At 44.3% G+C, this 23,823-nt stretch overlaps 1 protein-coding gene across 4 annotated transcripts in view; it reads left to right on the top strand.

The window, feature by feature from the left end:
- DAG1 (dystroglycan 1) overlaps positions 1–23,823 on the top strand; it is a 71,570-nt gene that overhangs the window by 42,298 nt on the left and 5,449 nt on the right. For all 4 annotated transcript variants that reach the window (XM_058726917.1, XM_058726919.1, XM_058726916.1 and 1 more), the window contains one exon: positions 8,803–9,187. In XM_058726917.1, coding sequence (XP_058582900.1) covers positions 8,912–9,187 — 276 coding nt within the window. In that variant the 5' untranslated portion in view covers positions 8,803–8,911. The remainder of the gene's footprint in view (positions 1–8,802; positions 9,188–23,823) is intronic.

Below are 23,823 nucleotides of genomic sequence, written 5' to 3'. Positions count from 1 at the left end.
TGGTAAGAGCCAAGACCTTTACCTTCACATGTTTACAAATCCTTAGCAGAGAACGTAGATCAACATTACACATAACCTGAGTATATCTGCCACTGAGCTTTTTTTTTTTATACCTTAATGTTCTATTGTATTTTTTAATTTTTTTTTTTTCAACGTTTTTTATTTATTTTTGGGACAGAGAGAGACAGAGCATGAATGGGGGAGGGGCAGAGAGAGAGGGAGACACAGAATCGGAAACAGGCTCCAGGCTCCGAGCCATCGGCCCAGAGCCTGACGCGGGGCTCGAACTCACGGACCGCGAGATCGTGACCTGGCTGAAGTCGGACGCTTAACCGACTGCGCCACCCAGGCGCCCCTCTATTGTATTTTTTTTAATGTTTATTTTTGAGAGAGAGAGAGAATGTGTGCAAGTGGGGGAGGGGCAGAGAGAGAGACTGAGGATCCAAAGCAGGCTCGCTCAAATTCATGAACTGATCATGATCATGACCTGAGCCGAAGTCGGGTGCTTGACTGACTGAGCCACCCATGTGTCCCTTTGTTGTATTTTTTGTAAGGTCCTATTTTAGGAAGGAAAGCAGTTATCAATTTGGAGACCCTTGTAAATCCCTCCTTTTCCCTTAGCCCTCTCTTTCTAGAGTGACCATGATTCTGAACTTGGCCCTGAAGATCATGTGCTTGATTTTATTTATTACAAACATATGAATGTATAAACTATATATAAACATTTTGCATAAATAGTATTTACATCTTTATGCAATGGGCATTTTCTGCTAAACATTTTTTGAGGTTTATCAATTTTGTTTCTTAAATTTTAGTTCATTTTAATTGTCCTACTGAGTTCCCATGGCGTGAAGTGCCTGTTGATGCTTTCTCAGTTGATGGACGTTGGCATTGTTTCTAGCATTTCAGTGTTCACTCTGTCTCTGTCTGTATGTGTGCATACATGTATCTCTGCCTGTATATTCCTCAGGGTGTGTGTCTAGGAGTGGAAGGGCCCAGCTGTGTGGTGTGTTCTCTGTTTCATCCCCTCCATGATACAACATTTGAACATTTTCACCCATTCGCATTGGCATGGAATGGTTTTTCATGTTGCTTTAATTTTTTTCCCCCCTGATTATTAGTGAGGTTGAACCATCTTTTTGTATGTTGACTGCTATTTAAGTTTTTTCTGTGAGTTTACTTCTTTTTGCCTTCAACCAATTTTTATTGTTTTAGGGCACTTGATGTATTTTGATGGAGATCCTTTAGCCATCATATGCATTGGAAAAGCTCTCTCCCAGGCTGGAGTTGGTCCTTCTAACTTTCTTTATGATGTCCTTTGCTGTATAGAAATTTAAAATTCAAATTCTTTTTTTTTTTTTTTTTTAATGTTCTAACTTTTGGTTCTTTCTTTCTTTAAAAATTTTTTTTTTAAGTTTACTTATTTATTGAGAGAGAAAGAGAGGGGAGGGGCAGAGAGAGAGAGAAAGAGAATCCCAGGCCCAGCCTGATGTGGGGTTCGAACTCACGAACCATGAAATCATGACCTGAGCTGAAACCAAGAGTCAGACACATTACTGACTGACCCACCCAGGCACCCCTAAAATTCAAATTCTAATTTATCTTTTTTTTTTAAGATTAAAAAAAGTTTTTGAGATAATTGTGGATTTACATGGCAGTTGTTAAATAATACAGAGATCCTATGTATGCTTTATACCCAGCTTCCTCCCATGGTAACCTCTTGCAAAACTATAGTACAACATTACAACCAGGATACTGACATTAATACATCAGAATACAGAATGTGTTCATTACCACAGGATCCCTCACTTGGCCCTTTTATAGCTATACCTATTTCCTTCATGCCCTGAGCACCTCTTAAACCCCTGCAATCACTAATCTGTTCTCCATTTCTATAATTTTGTCACTTCAAGAACATTATAGGGGTCGTGGTGGGGAAAAAAAGAATATGATAAAAATATAATGTATATAATATGTATATGTAATGTATGTATAAAAATATAGTATGTATTCCCTTGAGATTCATCCAAGTTGTCTAGTGTATCAATCAATAGCTCATTCCTTTTTTATTGTTCTTCAGTATTCCATGATATGGATATGCCATAGCTTGTTTAACCATTCATCCATTGAAGGACAGACATCTGGATTGTGCTATTGGTTGAAAAAGCTGTTTTCCCCCATTGAATTGCTTTTGTATCTTTGTCAAAAATCAGTTGAGGGGTGGGGCACCTGGGTGGCTCAGTTGGTTAAGCGGCCGACTTCGGCTCAGGTCATGATCTCGCGGTCCGTGAGTTCAAGCCCCGCGTCAGGCTCTGTGCTGACAGCTCAGAGCCTGGAGCCTGTTTCAGATTCTGTGTCTCCCTCTCTCTGACCCTCCCCCGTTCATGCTCTGTCTCTCTCTGTCTCAAAAATAAATAAATGTTAAAAAAAAAAAAAAATCAGTTGAGGGGCACCTGGGTGGCTCAGTTGAGCATCCAACTCTTGATTTCAACTCAGGTCACGATCCCAGGGTCGTGGGATTGAGCCCCACATCGGGTTCTGTGCTGAGCATGGAGTCTGCTTGGGATATTCTCTCCCTCTCTCTCTCTCTCTCTCTCTCTCTCTCTCTCTCTAAAATAAAAAAAAAAATAAATAAATAATCAATCTATTTCTGGGTTCTCAATTCTGTTCCATTGATTTATGTTAGTCCCTCCACTAACAACAGTCTTGATTTTTGTAACTAGCTAAGTTTTGATATTAGGTAGAATAATTCTTCTTTTTTCTTCTTTTTCAAAATTATTTTTGGCTGTATAGCTCCTTTCTTCTCCATATAAATTTGAGAATAGTCTTGTCTATGTCTACAAAATTTCTTTCTAGAATTTTAATAGGGATTTCATTAAACCTTAAATTAGTTTCCTAGGGCTACTGTAAACAATTACCACAACCTTAGTGGCTTAGGTAATATACATTTATTTTCTCACAACTCTGGAGACCAGAAGTCCAAAATCAAGGAGTTGGCAAGGGCTGTGCTCTGTCTGTGGACTCTGGAGATGAGTTTATTCCTTGTCTATTCTATTTTCTGGTAGCTGCTGGTATTCCTTGGCTTGTGGCCACATCACTCCAATCTTCTCTTCCTCAATTTTCACATCTCCTTCTCCCTCTGTGGTGTGTATAGTCTTGCTCTGCCTCTCTCTTATAATGACAATTGTGGTTGGATTTAAGGTCCACCTGGGCGGGTGCCTGGGTGGCTCAGTTGGTTGAACGTCCCACATTGGGTCAGGTCCTGATCTCAGTTTGTGAGTTTGAGCCCCACATTGGGCTTGCTGTTGTCAGTGCAGAGCCCCATTTGGATCCTCTCTTCCCTTCTCTGTCTGCCCCTCCCCTGGTCGCACTCTCACTCTCAAAAGAAAGTAAATTTAAAAAAAAAAAAAAAAAAAAAAAGGTCCACCTGGGTAATCTCCCTAGGTCAAGATTCTTTTTTTTAAAAATTTTTTTAATGTTTATTTATTTTTGAGACAGCGCAAGAGACAGAGTGCAAGTGGCGGAGGGGCAGAGAGAGAGGGAGACACAGAATCTGGAGCGGGCTCCAGGCTCTGAGCTGTCAGCACAGAGCCTGATGCGGGGCTGTAATTCACAAATTGTGAGATCATGACCTGAGCCAAAGTCAGACACTTAACCGACTGAGCTACTCAGGCTCCCTCCTTTTTTTTTTTTAATGCTTATTTATTTATTTATTTAAAAAACATTTTTTTTTAACGTTTATTTTTGAGACAGAGAGAGACAGAGCATGAACGGGGGAGGGGCAGAGAGAGAGGGAGACACAGATTCGGAAGCAGGCTCCAGGCTCCGAGCCATCAGCCCAGAGCCCGACGCGGGGCTCAAACTCATGGACCGCGAGATCGTGACCTGAGCCGAAGTTGGACGCTTAACTGACTGAGCCACCCAGGCGCCCCAATGTTTATTTATTTTTGAGAGAGGCTGGGTGTGTGTGTGTGTGTGTGTGTGTGTGTGTGTGTGTGTGCGTGCGTGTGTGCGCGCGCTCCCACACAGAGGAAGGACAAAGAGGGAGAGAGAGAGAATTCCAAGCAGGCTCCACACTGCCAGCGCAGAGTCTGACCTGGGACTTGGTCCCACAAACTATGAGATCATTACCTGAGTCAGTTCCATTACCTGAGTAAGGAACCCCACAATTTTGTATTTTGTTCTGCAACTCTAGTTCTGTTTTGCCTGGCCTTTTGTCGTTGTTTTTTTTTTCTATTTTTTTTTTTTTTTTTAGAGAGAGAGAGAGCACAAGTGGGGTGAGGGGCAGAGGTAGAGAGAGAATCTTAAGCAGGCTCCACTCTAAGTGTGGAGCCTGATTGGGGCTCAATCCCATGATCCTGGGATCATGACCTGAGCCAAAATCAAGAGGTGGATGCTTAACTGACTGAGCCACCTAGACACCCCATGACCTGGCTTTTTCAGATACTCTAGGATTTATCTTATTTATGATGGAGAAGGGAGAGAGGACCCTAATTGTATTTGGTTTTCTATGTGAATGACCACTGGTCTGGGTGCCTTTGAACAGCTCCTTTGCAAGCTGATTTTGGGCTTTCCCTCTAGTTCCTCAGTCCACTTCTACTCTGCTGCTGACAGGGGAGGGTAAGGGAGGTGTACTGCCTCATTACTGGAAAGTAGAGGTAGAAGTCCAGGTTCCTTACTCACCTTTTTTTTTTTTTTTAACTTTTTATTTATTTTTGAGAAAGATGTGAGCAGGGGAGGGTCAGAGAGAGAGGGAGACACAGAATCTGAAGCAGGCTCCAGGCTCTGAGCTGTCAGCACGGAGCCCGACGTGGGGCTCAAACTCACGAGCTGTGAGATCATGACCTGAGCGAAAGTCGTGGGGCTCGAACTCACGAGCTGTGAGATCATGACCTGAGCGGAAGTCGGGACGCTTAACCGACTGAGCCACCCAGTCACCTTTTTTTTTTTTTTTTAACTGAAGTATAATTAACTAACATACAGTGTTCTGTTAGTTTCAGGCATACAATATAGTGATTCAACAATTGTATACCTTCCTCAGTGCTCACCACAATAAGTGTAGTCACCATACATTATTACAGTATTATTTTTTTTTTTAATTTTTTTTTTTTTAACGTTTATTTATTTTTGAGACAGAGAGAGACAGAGCATGAACAGGGGAGGGGCAGAGAGAGAGGGAGACACAGAATCGGAAACAGGCTCCAGGCTCTGAGCTGTCAGCACAGAGCCCGACGCGGGGCTCGAACTCACGGACTGTGAGATCATGACCTGAGCCGAAGTCGGATGCTCAACCGACCGAGCCACCCAGGCGCCCCCAGTATTATTGACTATATTCCCTATGCTGTACTTTTTATCTCCATGGCTTATTTATTTTATAACTGGAAGTTTGTACCTCTTAATCACCTTTATCTATTTTCCTCATTCCTCCACTTACTTCCCCTCTGGCAACTGTCAGTTCTCTATATTTAAGAGTCTGCTTTTTGTTTGTTTGCCCCACTCAGCCTTTTTTGACACCTGAGGACTGGTAAAGTCCTTTTTAACTGTTGGGTGGGGGTGGGAATTCTAGTTCCTTAGGCCTCTTTACCACTGAGCACTGGTGAAAGTTCTGGCACCATCCCTGCAGGTAGGGGGAGACACTCCTGTTATATTGCTTGGATGGGCATAGAAATCTTGGTTTGGTTTCCATTGAAACCTAGGGACTAGAGAAGTAGGAGGGGTGGTGCATTGTTAACTGGCCAGTGGGGATGAAAGTCCCAGCTCCTTACTTGGCCTGCTCTGACACTGCCCCAGTGGGGATATTAGGGAGCCTTATTACAGCATCATGAGGGTGGAAGTCTTAGGCTCTCCACTTGGCCTTTACTGGCACCGGTGGGAGTGGGGCCACAGTTTTTTTCTGTGGTGTTTGGCCAGAATAGAGCCTTTATTGTCTAAATGTTTTCTGTCTTGCTAGGCTACTCCCTTCCTGCTCCTTTGGCTAAAGAGAGCAGACTTTTGTTGGGACTGTTTTTTGTGTCATCTGTTGGCATTTCTAGGTTGCCAGCCTCTTCAGCTTCAATTCTGGGATATATGAGGCAAAAAGAAAACCCAGGGAACTCACCACTGTGTCTTTCCTTGAGTCCTGGGGTCCCTCATTGGTCTGCCTTCTTCTCTTAACTTTTTAGAGTCTGATGTTTATTTTATATATACTGTCTAGGATTTTTTGTTGTGTTTAGTGGGAAATGAGGGGAAAAAATACATCTATCTCATAATTCTTAGAAGTGGTAGTACAGTTTTTTTCTTTTATGCTTTGTTTTTTAATGTCTTGCTAAATGTAATCATTCTTTATCCTGACATTTATTTCACTATATTGTAAAATTTTTAAAGTTCTCCTTTTTTACATTTGTGTATGTAATCCACCTGGGATTTATCTTATTTACGATGGAGAAGGGAGAGAGGACCTAACTGTATTTGGTTTTCTACATAAATGACCACTGGTCATTTGAACAGCTCCTTTGAAAGCTGATTTTGGGCTTTCCCTCTAGTTTCAGAGTCCACTTCTACTCTGCCACTATAATACTGCTTTAAATACAGTAGCTTTATGATAAGTCTTTGTTTGGTAGGTTAGGACTCCCAGCCTTCAAAATTGTTTTACTTGGGTTTTGGCTGTCTCATGAATTTTAGTTCAAAAACAAAGTAAGAATGGGAATGGCAAAATCAGTAACAACACAAACAAAACACAAAAAACCCAAACTGTTGGAATTGGTTTGGATTTGATTGACTTCACAGTACACACTGCCCATTTCAGTGGCCTTTTTTTTTTTTTTTTTTTTTAAAGTAATACTATTTACTTTGTATTATCCTGGTCAGAAAACATTATGTAGCCCCTGGGCCGCTTGGCTCAGGGCAGGGCTTAATTTTTTTCTAGAATGGGAAATTGCTTGTTATGACTGTGGTCACCTTGAGGACACCCAGCAAGTCCCACAGTGCATCTATGTGGCTGTCAGCCTTGGAGCAAATGTTCTGAGCTGTCTGCACTGAAGTGGGTGAGGGGTTTGAGGGACAATGTGCAGGGTTCTAATTTCTCTTTTGGGGGTGGGGGGCAAGAGGCCAAATAAGTTTTGTTTAGGGGCACGGAGTTTGCAAATACGTTTTTGATAAACAAATCCTATGATTAGTGTTTGGGGTGTGAGGAGTGGGCAGTTGCTGAACTTGTCTGTGCAAATTCTTGTTTTTTGGTTTTTTGGTTTTTTTAGTCTCTTCAAAAGCATTGTTTTAAGATGTAATAATTGTTACATTTGCCACATTGTTTGATCTCCACATACACACACAGCATTTTTTTTCCCTTGAAACATTTCAAAGTAAATTGCAGAGATTTTTGATACTTCAGCCGTAAATCCTTCAAAATTGAGGACAGTCTCTTATAGAACCACCCCACCATTGTCTCACCTAAGAACATTAACAATAAATCCAGTCTCCAGCCCAGCGGCGCAATTCCCAATTGCTCCTTTTGAAGCTGGGCTTGTGTGTTTTCTGTTTTTTGGGGTTAAAAAAATTTTTTTTGTTTTAAGTAAATTCAGATCCAGTCAAGATGCACACTCTACATCTGGTTTCTGTTCCTAAATCTAGAACAGCCCCCTTGTGTTTAGGGGTATCAGCATTTGGACAGACCAGGCCAGTTATCTTGTAGAAGGTCCACATTCTAGACTTGTCTGATTGTGTCTTCATGACTCCTGTGTTTGCTGTAAACAGGGAGTTAGGTCTAGAGCAGCATTGCCCAACAGCAGTATACACGATGTGAACCACACACGTGATTTAATATGTTATGGTAGCCACATGAAAAAAAATGTTTATTAAAAAAATTTTTTTTAATGTTTATTTATTTTTGAGACAGAGAGAGACAGAGCATGAACGGGGGGGAGGGTCAGAGAGAGAGGAAGACACAGAATCTGAAGCAGGCTCCAGGCTCTGAGCTGTCAGCACAGAGCCCGATGTGGAGCTTGAACTCGTGAACTGCGAGATCATGACCTGAGCCGAAGTTGGACACTTAACCGACTGAGCCACCCAGGTGCCCCGAAAAAAATATGTTTAAATAAGAAGATGCAATTGGGGGATGCCTGGGTGGCTCAGTTGGTTAAGCGTCCCACTCTGGGTATCAACTCAGGTCTTAATCTCATGGTTTGTGAGATCGAGCCCTGCGTGGGGCTTTGCACTGACAGCATGGAGCCCACTTGGGATTCTCTCTCTCCATTTTCTCTCTCCCCTTCCCTGCTCGCACATGTGCATGTGCACACTCCCTGTCTCTCTCAAATAAACAAAAGAAGATGGGATTTATTTCAGTAATGTGTTTCATTTTCTACATTTCTTTATTATTTATCATTTATTAATATTCATTATTTTCTTTATTTTTTAAAGTTTACTTATTTTGAGAGAGTGAGCACACACACAGCGGGGGAGGGGCAGAGAGGGAGAGAGAGAATCCCAAGCAGGCTCCTTGCTATCACGACATGGGGCTCGAACTCACAATACTGGGAGATTATTACCTGAGCTGAAATCGAGAGTCAGACACTCAACCAATTGAGCCACCCAGGTGCTGCTATGCTAACTTTTAAAAACCCAGTATGTATTTTACTGGGCCAGCCACATTTCTAGTGCTCAGTGGCCACATGTTGCTGATGCCTTTGAACTGGGCAGCACAGGGTGAGACTTGATCCAAGTCAGGGTAGATATTTTTGGCAAGAACACTTAAAGGGTAGTAACTGCCTGTGTACAACTTTGAAACCATGGGGTTTGCTAAAGTCTGAGTCTACTTTTCTTCTCTTTCAGGCCCTGGGATGGAGCCGGTGTGCAGAGGGCGGTGAGGACCCAGCTCTGGGACCACATTACTTGCCTCCTTTCTTAGTGAAACTGTTGGCTTGAGCAATCTCAGGCTCGGATGAGGATGTCTTCGGGCCTCTCGCTGCTGCTCCCCCTCTGGGGGAGGACCTTTCTTCTTCTGCTCACTGTGGCCGTGGCTCAGTCCCATTGGCCTTCGGAGGCCAGCAGGGACTGGGAGAGCCAGCTTGAGGCATCCATGCACTCAGTGCTTTCAGACCTTCACGAGGCTGTTCCCACAGTGGTGGGCATTCCTGATGGCACGGCTGTCGTTGGGCGCTCATTTCGAGTGACCATTCCAATGGATTTAATTGCTTCCAATGGAGAACTCATCAAGGTGAGACTGGATATAAAACTTACGTAAATGAGGGAGAATTCTCATCTGCATTTTAGTTGTTTTTTGTTTTTTTAGTTTTAGTTTTCCATTCTAAGCTCCAGCAACTCTGAGCTCAGTTCTTCTAGGACCTGTGCAGTTACCTTAAGAGAGGGACAACCACTGATGTTTATAAGAGGGTTCCCAGATATCCTAGAATAGCATCCTAAACTTTTATTCTTGCTCTCATTTTGAAGGTGTTACCATTAAAAAGCCTTTGCATCTGTGGTTTGGAAGATTCTTGGTCATCAGGTTAAGATTTGATGGAAGAGCTTTGTGTGTAGGTAGAGGTCTCCTGTCACTAACCATGGGATTAAACCCAAGAAATAAGAACTGTTAAATGATTTGAACCTATTTTCTTTTTTAAGTTTTTATTTTTATTTGAGAGAGAGCGAACACATGTGCTGGGGAGGGGCAGAGGGAGAAGAAGAAAGAGAGTCTTAAGCAGGCTCCACGTTCAGTCAGGAGCCTGGTGTGGGACTCAATCCCGTGACCCTGGGATCATGACCTGAGCCGAAAGCAAGAGTTGGACGCTCAACCAGTTTGTTTTGCTCACAATTTTGTGGCCAGGAATTCCAGGATTCAGAACTCATCTGGGAACCTAATTTCTGCTTCACATGGCACTAGCTAGAATGGCTCATCTGGAGCTGGAGGATCCATTTCCAAGATGTTGGGTTTTTTTGTTTTTTTTTTTAATGCTTATTTATTTTTGAGAGAGAGTGTGTGTGCAAGAGCTGGGGAGGGGCAGAGAGAGGGAGACAGAGGATCCAAAGAGGGCTCTGTGTTGACAGCAAGAGAGCCCGATGCAGGGCTCAAAGTCACAAACCACGAGATCATGACCTGAGCTGAAGTCACTTAACTGACTGAGCCACCCAGTGCCTCCTAAGATGGTTTATTAATGGCTGGCAAGTTGGTGCTGCCTGTTGACAGGGAGCTTAGCTGGGGCTGTTGGTTAGGGTCCTAGGTTCCTCTCCATGTAGACCTTTTCATGGGCTGCTTGGATTTCCTTACAACACAATAACTGGGTTCCAAGATTGGGTATTCCAAGAAACAGGAAGTGGAAGCTGGCTTGGTAACTTGCATAGCAACACTTCCATTGTACTCATTGGTCAAAGCACACACAGCCTTTGGTGGGTCCTTATCCTCTTTCCCCTCTCTGACCCATAAGCCCCAGGCATCTAGATTAGACATGGTCACAAATGCTATGGCCACTCTTTCCATTGAGAGGTGAGTCTGTGCCCCTTTCCCTTGAATCTGGGCAGACTCACTCCTTACCTGCACCTTCTTTGTGCTCCTTTCCTTTTCCCTGTTGGCCCCCTTCTCTTTAGCTCATGGCTTGTTCCCAGGGTGGGCCTTGTGATCTCAAAGGTGGTCATATTTCTGAAGATCCTAGCTTACTTGCACAGAGCTCTTTCTAGTTTGCAGAAGATTTCCATGTAATCTTTGTAATGCCTCTGGAAGCCACAAGCTAGTTTGACCATTAGAAAAAGAAGAGTGGCAGTTTTGGAAGTACAGTCCTTGCCCAACTTCAAGTTTGAGCTTTTGAATATCCAAACCCTGCAGTGGTTGCCCTTGTTCAGTGGCCATTAGAATGTTTGACATGCATTAGTTTTGACGAGAGGTGCCTTGAATCAATATAGTGAGCTGGGTATTTGCTGTATCTGGCAGAGAGACATTTAACAGGCTTATTCATCAGGGGAGTAAAGAGATTTTACTGGGAAAACAGGATTTTATCTGAGCACATTTATTTGTAGAAAGCAGACCATTTAGTAGCTGATTAGCCTGTGGAAGAACAGATGAAAATGTGTGATTCTTCTACCATCAGAGCTGTGTGGGGTGGGAAATCAGATCAGAAAGCCTGACTTCATCTCTGGAGCTTCCATTTCCCTGTATGTAAAACAAGATTGATAAATCTTTATATAAAAAGAGTTGAGGGGTGCCTGGGTGGCTCAGTCGTTTGGGCATCCGACTTTGGTCGAGGTCATGATCTCACGGTTCATGGGTTTGAGCTCCGCATCAGGCTCTGTGCTGACAGCTTAGAGCCTGGAGCCTGCTTTGAATTCTATGTCTCCCTTTCTCTCTGCCCCTTCCCTGCTCACACACTCTCTCTGTCTCTCAAAAATAAATAAACATTGAAAAAAAAAAAGTTGAGGTTTTTTTTCTTATTATAACAATGATCTATAAATGTGTGTTGTAGGGGCACCTGGGGGGGGCTCAGTTAGTTGAGCATCCAATGCTTGATTTCTGCTAAGGTCATGATCCCAGGATGGTGGAATCAAGCCCATGTTGGCCTCGGCGCTGAGCGTGAATCCTGCTTAAGTTCTCTCTCTCTGCCTTTCTCTACCCGCCTCCCTCCCACCCCCCGTGCTTGCACTCTCTCTGTCTCTAAAATCAAAACAAAAACAAGCGATTTAAAAAAATGTATTCTTCGGGAATGTGGCTTTTATTTATTTTTAATTAAAAAATGTTTAATGTTTATTCATTTTTGAGAGAGAGGGAGAGAGAGAGAGAATGAGCAGGGGAGGGGCAGAGACAGAGGGAGACACAGAATCCAAAACAGGCTTCAGGCTCTGAGCTGTCAGTACAGAGCCCGATGTGGGGCTCAAACTCACAAACTGTGAGATCATGACCTGAGTTGAAGTCGGATACTTCACCGACTGAGCCACCCAGGCACCCCTTTAATTTTTTTTTTTTATGTTTATTTATCTTTGGGATAGGGACAGAGAGGGGGACAGAGGATTTGAATTGGAATGGCTTTGGAGCTTGAACTTACGAACCATGAGATCATGACCTGAGCCAAAGTTGGACGCTCAACCGACTGAGCCACCCAGGCACCATGACTTGCCCAGTATTCTTATGTATGTGAGGAATATTTCAGATCTTGGTCCCAAGGAGTGTTCTTGGGGTGACCTCCAAATTATATCCATCACTATTACCATCATCCAAGCTACCACTTATTTCTTCCCAGGCTGTCTCCCTCTGATCTTGACCCTTTCGTCTGTTTTCCACACTGAGGCAAGAGAGATGTCCTTATCTTTGTAAAGCTTGAATCTGCAAACACCTCCCCTTCCCCCAACCATTACTGAGCTGCACTTAGGATCAAGCCCCACATGATCTGGCCTCTGGTCTCCTCTCTCTCTCTCTCTCTCTCTCCTTTCCCTTCAGTGACTGTAAATCTCCTTTGGATTGTCAAAGCCTATGAGACTAAGCTTGTCCAAGCCTCATGTGGGGTTCTCAGGTGAGGGTTGGTCTTCCAGCCATTTTGGATGTGGCCAAATTGCCTAATGAGGACTCAAAGGCAGAACAGGGGCCTGTCCTGCAATCTGATGAGATTTCATAGTGTGGTTGTCATATTTGCTGTGACTAGTCAGGGGATATGCATGGGGATTGGTGGTGGACTAATTCAGTGCTCGCAGTAGATTAAGCAATAGTCTATTGAAGGATAGAAAGTCCGTCACATTCTAAGTGAGCTGCCCTGGCCGCCTGCCCAAGTCTTGTTTGACCTGTGGTGTGTCAAACCTGTGTGGGTATGCTGACTATTTCAGAAGTTTGTGGCAACTCTAGAAGTCACAGCAGAGGTTTGTACTGCTTCACATCAGCCAAGCGTGCCCCTCAGGTGACATCAGCTTCCCAAAGCAAGGGCTTCCCTGTACTTTACACACCAGGCAGAAAGGTAAAAGAAGAGGGGACCCACCTGTCTGGAGGAGGTAGCCTTGAGGTCCTAGACTCTCTGCTTTGCCCCACATCTGATACTTTTTAATGTCCAGACAACCCTTGTCCGGTTTCAGCTTGGCCTGCACCCACTGCTTCTCCTGCTGTTCTGTAGCTCTGCCTCAAGAATTGATTTGCTGCTATTGACCTCAACTTAATTCCCACATCGATTCCATTGACCTGATGATGCAAGAAGGGGCTCTGAGCTGCCTCCAGGGCCAGTGGCCAGCATGACCTTCTGGAGAGACTTGTGCCTTGGAGCTCTCTTCTCTCCTGTGGGCTTAGGACACTCTAAAGCAGGTGGTCTTTGCATGTGCTCTCTTGGACCACTCTGGATACCTGTATGCAAAGCTCACCCCAGGTTGACTGTCCTTTGCTCTCACAGCTGCCTGTGAACCCTAGAGCAGCACCCTCCGTCTTCATCAGGGTTTGTGGGAATGGGTCCCACAGAAGCCAGCTTGGCCTTTGTTGGATAGATCATTGGCTGTCCCGAGCTGGCCACAGTGTAAGTTACCTGTCTCGACTCTTGCCTCCCTCAGGATTGGTGCCAGCTCCCTGCAGGTACCTCTCCTCTGACTTGAGTGAGCGAGGGACGGGCTGAGAAAGCTGATGATGTGCCGAGAGATGCTCTTACCACTCCTTTCTAGGGTGGTCAGGAGAGACATCTTTTGTGTCTCAGAATGATTGGCTGCCCCTTCAGAGCCCCCTCAGATGTCTCATTTTGGTAGAGCCTGCAAGGTTGGCTTTTCATTCCTGCTTGCCCTTATCCTCCTTGCCTGGAGACAATGTGGACTTTCCCTCAACCCAAGATGTCTGCAGACTGGGAGCAGCCCTTCCTGGGACTGTGCTCTCAGCTGCTGGCATGGGCCCCCAATTGTTCCCCTGAGAACAATGGGTACTCTTTTTTGGCCAGGAAGGGGAACTCATGAAAGGACCGTTTCTTTGGATGCTTGAGAGCTTTGTGGCAACCCCGCCTGCATGAGATGAACTGCAGTTTCTTCCTGCCTGGAGTGGGTGTTCCCTGGCTCTGAATGGACCTCTTGTGAGCACAGCACACCGGGAAATGCGGGTTGGCGAGGGAAGGCATCTTTGGGGGTGGGTTGAAGAATGACATTTGCCCAGATGCATCAACTCAAATACTTACTGAAATGTAGACTTCTATGTTTAAAAAAAAAAAATTACTGACAAGGGCTGAAAGAACATGACAAAGTAAAAATAGATAACATTGGGATTGAGGAACTGATTCTGAGCATTTTATTAATGGCTGTAACTATGCTAAGCTCTTCCTTACTTTTGGGGAAAAGAGATTAATTTTGTTTTTAGATGGGAACAGTTAACATCAAATAAAATGCTTCATAATTCAGACCTGAAGGGCACTGGCTGAGCTGAACAGGTTGTGTTCAGAATGTGATCCTGTGGCCTTTGTGGCAAGAGCCATGTGTTGGTTTGAAGCTTGCATGTCTAGCAGCAGGATCAATGATTGTCTTTCATGGGTATGGCTCTGCTTTACTCAGCAAAGCAAAGGCCCCTCGCACCCACTTCCACTATGGTTGCTCACCTTATGTGGGGACAAAGTTTTGGCTCTTTGACCTCAAGCCAGAGGCTCTTCCTGTTGACCTGTGCCATCTCCCTGCAGCCCATCCATGTGACTGTCCACATGTGACTGTGGCTGAACTTGGCCACAGAGTAGATTTGTTATAGTTCATGGCCGAGACACAGGATCACTCTGATGTGAATCAGCACCATGGGGGCCTCTGAAACTTAACTGGAGGCTCAGACTCCATCAGAGGGACCATTTCCTGTCTCCCTAAGCAGAGGAGCCCACACTGTAGGCCTGCCCAAAAGATGCCTTGACCAGCTCATGTGCAAGTGCCTCCAAGGTATTGCATACCGTACCCAGACACAGATGGCTCCGGGTTGGCCCAGCCTTGCAACTAGCCTGAGGAATGGGGAGTTGAAATGTCAAGAGCCAGTGACCAGGTCTGAGGGAAGCAGGGACTTTGCCAGGAAAGGCTGCTAGAGGCCTAAGGAGTGGGGTGTCCCAGGCAGCAGTCTGTACCACTTTGAAATGGACCACTGAGAAGACCCTCTGGCATCTGTGGGGGATGCAGGGAAGGTCCCAGCCTGAACTCCTGGGGCTGTCCTGTCTAGAAGTGTTGGTTGGAAGGTGCCACCACTTAGGGCCCAAAGGACCCTCCTAAAAGTTTGTAATGTGAGGGAATTTTTTCCAGATGCAGGTTTCTCAATCATAATTCCCTAGATCCCTCTTGGCTGGCCAGAGTCACCTCACCCTGGGGTAACAGTGCTTACCCATCTTTCTGAAGTCTTTGCCATGTAAGTCCTACAACTCCTACATAGGTAACGTAACACCTTGTGGGTTCTGAATGATAAAGCTTAGGTTTTCTTGGTTTCTGAAGCGAGTGGTCATAATTAATTAGGCTCTAGTGAGAGTCTAGTTCTTTAGTTTTGCCTTTCAACTATGCCTAACTGGCTGGCACATACTGTGGGTGGAAACTTGTTTGTTTGTTTAAGTTTTTAATTTTTCTTCCAGTATAGTTATCATACAGTGTTATATTAGTTTCAGGTGTATGATATAGTGATTCAACACTTCTATACATTACTCAGAGCTCATCACAAAGTGTTACTCTTTAATCCCTATCACTGGTTTTACCCACCCACCTCCCCTCTGGTAACCATCAGTTCTCCATAGTTAAGAGTTTGTGTCTTGGTTTGCCTCTCTCTCTTTTTTCCTTTGTTTTGTTGGTTAAATGCCACATATGTGATTTCATATGGTCTTTGTCTTTCTCTGACTGACTTATTTCACTTAGCATTATACTCGTTAGCTCCCTCCATGTCGTTGCAAATGCCAAGATGGTCCATTGTATAGATACGCCACTTCTTTATCTGTTCTTCTATTGATGGACACTTGGGCTGCTTCCATAATTTGGCTATTGTAAATAATGCTGCAATAAACCTAGGAGTGCATATATCCCTTTGAATTAGTGTTTTTGTATTTTTTGGGGTAAATACCAAGTAATGCAATTACTGGATTGTAGAGTAGTTTTATTTTTAACTTAAAAAAAATTTTTTTTAATGTTTATTTATTTTGAGGTGAGGGAGGGGGTGTGGGAAGTGCACAAGCAGGGGAGGGGCAGAGAGAAGGAGAGACAGAATCCCAAGCAGGCTCTGCACCATCAGCACAGAGCCCAATTTGGGGCTCAAACTCACAAACCGTGAGATCATGACCTGAGCCGAAGTCAAGAGTTGGATGCTTAACTGACTACGCCACCTGGGCGCCCCTATTTTTAACTTTTTGAGGAACCTCCATACTGTTTTTCAGAGTGGCTGCACCAGTTTGCATTTCCACCAACAGTGCACGAGGTTTCCTTTTTCTCCACATCCTCACCAATACTTGTTTTTGTGTTTTTGATTTTAGCCATTCTAACAGGTATGAAGCGATACCTCAATTTAGTTTTGATTTGTATTTCCCTGATGATGAGTGATGTTGAGCATTTGTCTGATGGCCATCTGGATGTCTTCTTTGAAGAAATGTGTGTTCATCTCTTCTGCCCTTTTTTAAATTGGATTATTTGTTTTTTGGGTGTTGAGTTGTATAAGTTTCTTTTTACATTTTAGATGCTAACCGTTTATCAGATATGTCATTTGTGTATATCTTCTCCCATTCAGTAGGTTGCCTTTTAGTTTTATTATTTCCTTCACTGTGTAGAAGCTTTTTATTTTGATGTAGTTCCAATAGTTTATTTTTGCTTTGTTTCCCTTGCCTCAGGAGACATATCTAGAAAAATATTGCTACAGCTAATGTCATAAATTACTACCTGGGCTCACTTCTAGGATTTTTATGGTTTCAGGTCTTACATTTAGGTCTTTAATCCATTTTGAGTTTATTTTTGTGTATGGTATATGAAGGTGGTCTAGCTTCATTTTTTTGTATGTAGATGACCAGTTTTCCTAATACCATTTGTTGAAGAGACTGTCTTTTTCCCACTGGATATTCTTTCTTTTTGTCGAAGATTAATGGACCATATAATTGTGGGTTTATTTCTGGGTTTTCTGTTTTGTTCCATTGATCTATGTGTCTGTTTTTATGCCAGTACTACACTGTTTGATTACTACAGCTTTGTAATGTAACTCAAGAATTGTGATGCCTCCACTTTGCTTTTCTTTTTCAAGGTTGCTTTGGTGTTCAGGGTCTTATGTGGTTCCATACAGATTTTAGGATTGTTTGTTCTAGTTCCATGAAAAATGCTGTTGGTCTTTTGAAAGGAATTGCATTAAATCTGTAGATTGCTTTGGGTTGTACAGACATTTTAATGATGTTTGTCCTTCTAATCTGTGAGCATGGAATGTCTTGCCATTTCTTTGTGTTGTCCGCAGTTTCTTTCATCAGTGTTTTATAATTTTCAGAGTACAGGTCTTTGATCTCGGTTAAGTTTATTCCTAGATATTTTATTATTTTGGGTACAATTGTAAATAGGATTTTTTTTAATAACATTTTTTTACTTATTTTTGAGAGAGCATAAGTCGGGGAGGGGCAGATAAAAAGGGGGACAGAAGATCCAAAGCGGGCTCTGCGCTGACAGCAGCCAGCCCGATATGGGGCTTGAACTCACAAACCATGAGATCGTGACCTGAGCTGAAGACAGATGCTCAAATGACTGAACTGCCCAGGTGCCCAAATGGGATTGTGTTTTCTTAATTTCTCTTCATTCTGCTTCATTATTAGTGTACAGGAAGGAACGCAACAGATTTCTCTACACTGATTTTGTATCCTGTGACTTTACTGAATTCATTTATCAGTTCTAGTAGTTTTTGATGGAGTCTTCAGGGTTTTCTGTAGTATCGTGTCATCTGCAAATAGTGAAAAATTTTTTTTCTTTTTGTTGTCTTTTTAAAAAAATATTTTTTAGGGGCGCCTGGGTGGCTCAGTCAGTTAAGCGGCCGACTTCAGCTCAGGTCATGATCTCGCGGTCCGTGAGTTCGAGCCCCACGTCGGGCTCTGTGCTGACAGCTCAGAGCCTGGAGCCTGTTTCAGATTCTGTGTCCCCCTCTCTCTGACCCTCCCCCGTTCATGCTCTGTCTCTCTCTGTCTCAAAAATAAATAAACGTTAAAAAAAAAATTAAAAAATATTTTTTAATGTTTATTTCTGAGAGAGAGAGACAGAGTGTGAGTGGGGGAGGGGCAGAGAGAGAGAGACAGACAGAATCCAAAGCAGGCTCCAGGCTCTGAGCTATCAGCACAGAGCTCAGTGTGGGGCTCAAACCCACAGACTGTGAGATCATGACCCGCATTGAAGTCAGATGCTTAACCGACTGAGCCACCCAGATGCCCCCTCTTTTTGTTGTCTGATTGCTGTGGGTAGGACTTCCAGTACAATGTTGAATAAAAATTGTGAGAGTAGGCATCCTTGTCTTGTTCCTGACTTTAGGAGAAAAGCTCTCAGTTTTTCTCCATTGAATATGATGTTTGCTGTGGGTTTTTCGTATTAAGACCTGTATTATGCTGAGGTTATGTTCCATTTAGACCTACTTTGTTGAGGGTTTCTATCAAGAATGTTGAGGGTTTTTGGGGTGTTGTATGGAAACCAATTTGGCAGTAAATTTCATATTAAAAAAATAGAATGTTGAGGGTTTTTATCATGAATGGATGTTGTATTTTGTCACATGCTTTTTCTGCATCTGTTGAAATGATCATGTGGTTTTTATCTTTTCTTTTATTGCTGTGACATATCACATTGATTAATTTGAGAATATTGAACTACCTTTGCATCCTGGGTGATTGTGGTGAACTTTTCTTTTTTTTTTTTTTTTAATTTTTTTTTATTTTATTTTATTTTATTTTATTTTTGGGACAGAGAGAGACAGAGCATGAACGGGGGAGGGGCAGAGAGAGAGGGAGACACAGAATCGGAAACAGGCTCCAGGCTCCGGGCCATCAGCCCAGAGCCTGACGCGGGGCTCGAACTCACGGACCGCGAGATCGTGACCTGGCTGAAGTCGGACGCTTAACCGACTGCGCCACCCAGGCGCCCCTGTGGTGAACTTTTCTAATGTATTGTTGAATTCAGTTTGCTAGTATTTTCTTGGGGATTTTTGCATCTATGTTTATCAGAGATATTAGCCTATATAGTTCTCTCTTTTTGTGTGGTGGCTTTATCTGGTTTTGGTATTAGAAACTTGCTTTTTGAGTAAGGGATTAAGTACTGGAAGTTCCTCTGCCCTTTGCTCTCTCTCCAGGTTTAGAAGGATACTAATTTGGGGTGAGAGATGTTACTTGTGTTGCATGGTGTTTAGAACAGGTGCTGTATCTCTATCAAACTTGATGTTTGACGTTCTTTGTGAGAGAGGGCACCAGCGAAACAGTTGGAGACAGTGTCCCAGAGCTGAACAGGGAGTCAGTTACTAGTCATCTGTTAGTGTAGACTAAAGAGTGGCCAGAACCTTCATATTTGGCAGTTCCCCAGTCATTGGTTGTGGTGGTTCATTGTGGGCATTGCTGGGTAACCTTTGGAACTCCATATGGGTCTGCCCAAGTTTTGTGGTTTTGATTCTTAATGTTTTTGGATGCACTTTATGGATCAATACTTCTTTTTTTTATTATTATTTTTTAAGTTTATTTATTTATTTTAAGAGAAAGTGCAAGCAGGGGAAGAGCAGAGGGAGAGGGGAGAGCAAGAATCTCAAGCAGGCTCCATGCTACCAGTGCAGAACAATGATGTCAGGTTCGAACTCAAGAATCGTGAGATCATGATGTGAGCTGAAGTCAGATGTTTGACTGAGCCACCTAGGCTCCCCTGGATCAAGAGTTCTAAAACTCCGTGTATGGCTATTGGAGATCTTGTTTTCCTCACTGGTGGGCTTGCCTTCCATCTCAGAAGCGTGTCCTTTCTGAGGGTTGCTGAAGGATTTCTGGCTTTTTCTATGTGAGCCTGTGAGCTAGAGCCTATGATCTTCAGCCTTCCTCCTGCAGTTTCTGCCTCCTATGAGTGTTCCCACTAACAGCCTGAAGACTTCTTTCCAAGGTGGCTGCTTCATAAGGCCAGCAGGCCTTGCCTCCCCCAACTCAAAGACAGTGTTTGTATTTTGGTTGGTATTTTGGCTGAGTGACCTGAAACCCTGGGGGAGTTCCATGGCCTGGACCAGCCTGTCACTCAAACATATGTGCTGGCACTGATGAGCAGCTCACAAGAGCTCTGATTCCTGCCTCTTGTCTGCCATTCCTAGTGTAGCAGCCATTAAGGGTTAGTTGTAGGTGGTACGGCTAGGGCAGAGTCTATGGCCATACCATCCTGAACGTGCCCAATCTCGTCTGATCTCAGAAGCTACGCAGGGTCGGGCCTGGTTAGTACTTGGATGGGAGACAGCTAGGGCAGAAATCTTCCTATGAGTATCTCTAAGGTTAGTGAGAATCTCATGTGCAAATGTATCAGGATGGAGCACCCCTGTATGAGACTGAAGAGCTGGATGCTGGTCTTTGGGTTGTCCCTGCAGCAAGTTCTCCTCTACCCCACACCCCTCAGGGTTTTCATCCACTCCTGGCAGATAGGTCTTAAGAGGCAAGCAAGTCCCTGAGGGTCCCTGGGCTTTGTTCCCCTGTAGGAAGGATCCTGGCTTCCCCTTCCTGTGGCCTCCCCACTTCCCTTTGATGCTTTGAGCTTCTGCTTTGGGGGATGAACAGGGAGAAATGGCCACAGTGTATGCTGGGTCCAAGGCCAGAAGGAAGACTGGGAGTGGACCCTGGACCTGTCAGTGCAGATGCCTCACAATACATACTGGGTCCTCTCTCAGCCCAGGAGTGTGCAGGGAACCAGCACCCACAGAGAATCCAATGTGTGCCTGGCCCTGTGATTGTGGCAAATGATGGCATCATTTTCTTCTTTTTGCAGATGAGAAAACTGAGGCTGAGGGGGGGTCAAGCCTCAGCCTAGCTGGAGCTGGAGTTCAGCCAAGGACTCCTGGAGATGGGGCTTCTTGTCAGATCATCTGCTGTTATAGGAAGAGTCCTGGCTTGTCATAGGGGCAGCATCTCTCAGGAGTAACTTTTATAACCTGCTTTGCCCTTAGGCCTTAAGAGAAAAAGTGTGTAGAGCCTGGAAGTTTTGAAAGCTTGGAAGGATGTGTGGAATTCCCATGGGCTGAAGGCCTCCTGCTTTGTCAGGGTAGAGCAGGTGCTGCATTGCAGAGCATTCCCTGAACTGGGTGCCCTCAGGAGCAAGGGGCTGTTAGTGGAATCCTTCAGGGTCTGTGGACAGTGCCAGCCCTTGAGGCATGTTCAGACTTCCTAGTTCAGGGGCTTTCCCCAAATAACCTTGAAAATACAGAGATGCCAGCTTGCCTGTGACTTGGCTAGGTTCCTTGTGGAGTTCATTTGTTTTGCTTCATGTGGCCCTTTATTAAAGCAAATCATTGCCGCCCAAAGTGCTGCCTGGGCCTGACATTCCCAGTACCATAATGCTCAGAGATGCATGGATTTTAGACCATTCAGGTTGTTACCTTTCCTTCCTGTATGAGGAGTACCTAAGGCCCTGGGGACTGCCTGCTTTAGGGCTAGAGATCCACATTGGACACCTGTCCTGTGGCTGGGGCATGGCTAGCACCCCAGGATCCTGGGGAGCCAGAATCTGCAGAAAGGAAGGCAGGAATGTGGGTTGGAGAGGCTATTATATGTTATTAACGTGTGATAATGTTACTTGGCATAGTTTAAATAAGTATACGTATTCCAACGGTGGCTGTGTGGGAACCTTGGCCGAAGAGTGGCTTGGGGCTTATTCCTTAGGAAATGTCTGGCAGCAGAGCTGTGGCCCTTGGGGTCAGAAGAATAGGAATTGAGCCAGGCTGGGAAGCTTGAGGAGGTGGGGCCCTTCTCTGTTTTCTCTGTTATAAAGTGCCCTTGTATCTCTAGTGAGAGACTTGGAAAAGCACTGGGCTATGTACTCATCTGTGCTGATGGAATACATAGGGCTGGGCACAGGCACAGATGCCTGGCTACTCAGGAATGTCCCAGGGGCCTGGCCAGCCAGTTGGTACCCACTTCCAGAGCCTATCCTGGTCTCTCCTGGCTCTGTTTGGTCTTCTCTACAGGTGACTTCTCCTTGGATGACTTCACCTTGAGCTCTCTTCTAGGCCCTCCCTCTTCTAGGTGTGCTCTCATTCCAGTGGTGGCCATTGGGATGGAATGGGTTTAGGAAACATAATGGAGTGGCTGGAAACCAGGCTATACTCTGGCTCACCTACTGTCTGCCTCTCAGGGCCATAAGTCATACCCCACCTTTGTAAAACATCTCATGGTTCCCTGACTACTCTATTTAGGCCTTAAAGATTTGCTTCCTGTTTTTTGCAAAATGAGACATTTAGCCTTTGCTTTATATGTTTATATATGGATGTGACAGTTTTCATATTTAATATAACTGAAAAAAAAAGTGAAGCATAGACTTTTAAGCAAAACATTTGAAGTAAGTATTTTTGTAGCTAAAAAAGATTTTAAAGGAAAAATATATTTAGCATTTTTCATGGATTTCAAGATACCCATATTTACAGATATTTTACCATTTCAGATATTTTACCACTGTGTTTGCAGTGGATGGTGAAGGACAAGAAGGGGGGTTCTTAGTGGTGCATTAATTAGATAGTGGTCACAAAAGAAATGCTGTTCACAGGGGCGCCTGGGTGGCTCAGTCAGTTAAGCGGCCAACTTTGGCTCAGGTTCTCACAGTTCTTGGATTCAAGCCCTGCGTCGGGCTCTGTGCTGACAGCTCAGAGCCTGGAGCCTGCTCCGGATTCTGTGTCCTGCTCTCTCTCTCTCTCTCTCTCTCTCTGCCCCTCCTCCACTCACACTCTGTTTCTCTCTCTCAAAAACGAATAAACATTGGGGGGGGGGGGGAGAAAAAGCTGTTCATATACCCTCAGTAATCTCAGTGGCTCAGACAGCAGTCAGTAAAGGACAGCCCCAATAATAGTAACTTCTAATAATGTCTGATGTCTTCTCATGGGTTTTTGCTGGAAGTAGGAAATCTGTTTATAGGGAGGTAAGTATCTGGTCACTGATAAGATTGGTGGAATGACATGCTGCCTGAACACTGGGTCCTGGCTGGGAAGATCAGGTATGAGCTCTGGGTCTCCTTCCCAATCAGGTACCTGACTCTTGGCTGGAGGAAGCCTGAGGAACCAGAGCCCCTATGGAGCCCTGCAGGCATGACTCTGGTCTTCCTGCTGTGGGAAGAGAAACATTTTATTATCCCTCTGCTGACAAGCAATGGCCATGAAGGACAATTCCTGGTGCCAAGGCTAGCAGTAAGACATGTCTGTTGGCCAGTGTTGTCTCTGAGCTTAGTGGAATGGTATAGTGGAGCTAAGAGTGCCTTTGGTTAGGTCAGAGAGTGGGTGCCACCTTTCTGGCATTGGGGGCAGGAATAGGTGTTTCCCAAAGGTGAGAGTAATTGTGGATAGGGCCTGGGCAAGAGGCAAGTCTTGTTTCCCTTTGTCAGCTGATGGTTGAAATTTCTCTGGCAGCATTCCTTTGCATACCTTGATTATTACCAGTCATGCCCCTTTAGAAAAGGACTTCTACCCTAAAATAGGAGCACCTGGGAGGTGCTGTTGGGTGGAATAAGGGGTGAGCTCCTCAGGCCTGCCTTTGTGACTGGGCTCTCCAAGGTCAGACATGGGTTCTGTAGATTTCCCAAACTTAAGTTGACTATAGAACTCTCCCTTAGGCCAGAGCTCCTTGGAATCTTTGATAAACACTTCCAGAATAATTGTTTCCAGTACCTGACCCTGGGTGTTGCAATTTTTCTTGAGTTTTAAAAAGCAGGGTTAATTAAGGCATTATATACAGGGGCACCTGGGTGGTTCAGTTGGTTAAGCGTCCAACT

Source organism: Neofelis nebulosa, chromosome 4, assembly GCF_028018385.1.
Source record: "Neofelis nebulosa isolate mNeoNeb1 chromosome 4, mNeoNeb1.pri, whole genome shotgun sequence".
Classification (NCBI taxonomy): Eukaryota; Metazoa; Chordata; class Mammalia; order Carnivora; family Felidae; genus Neofelis; species Neofelis nebulosa.
This window is presented reverse-complemented; position numbering and strand designations above follow the sequence as displayed.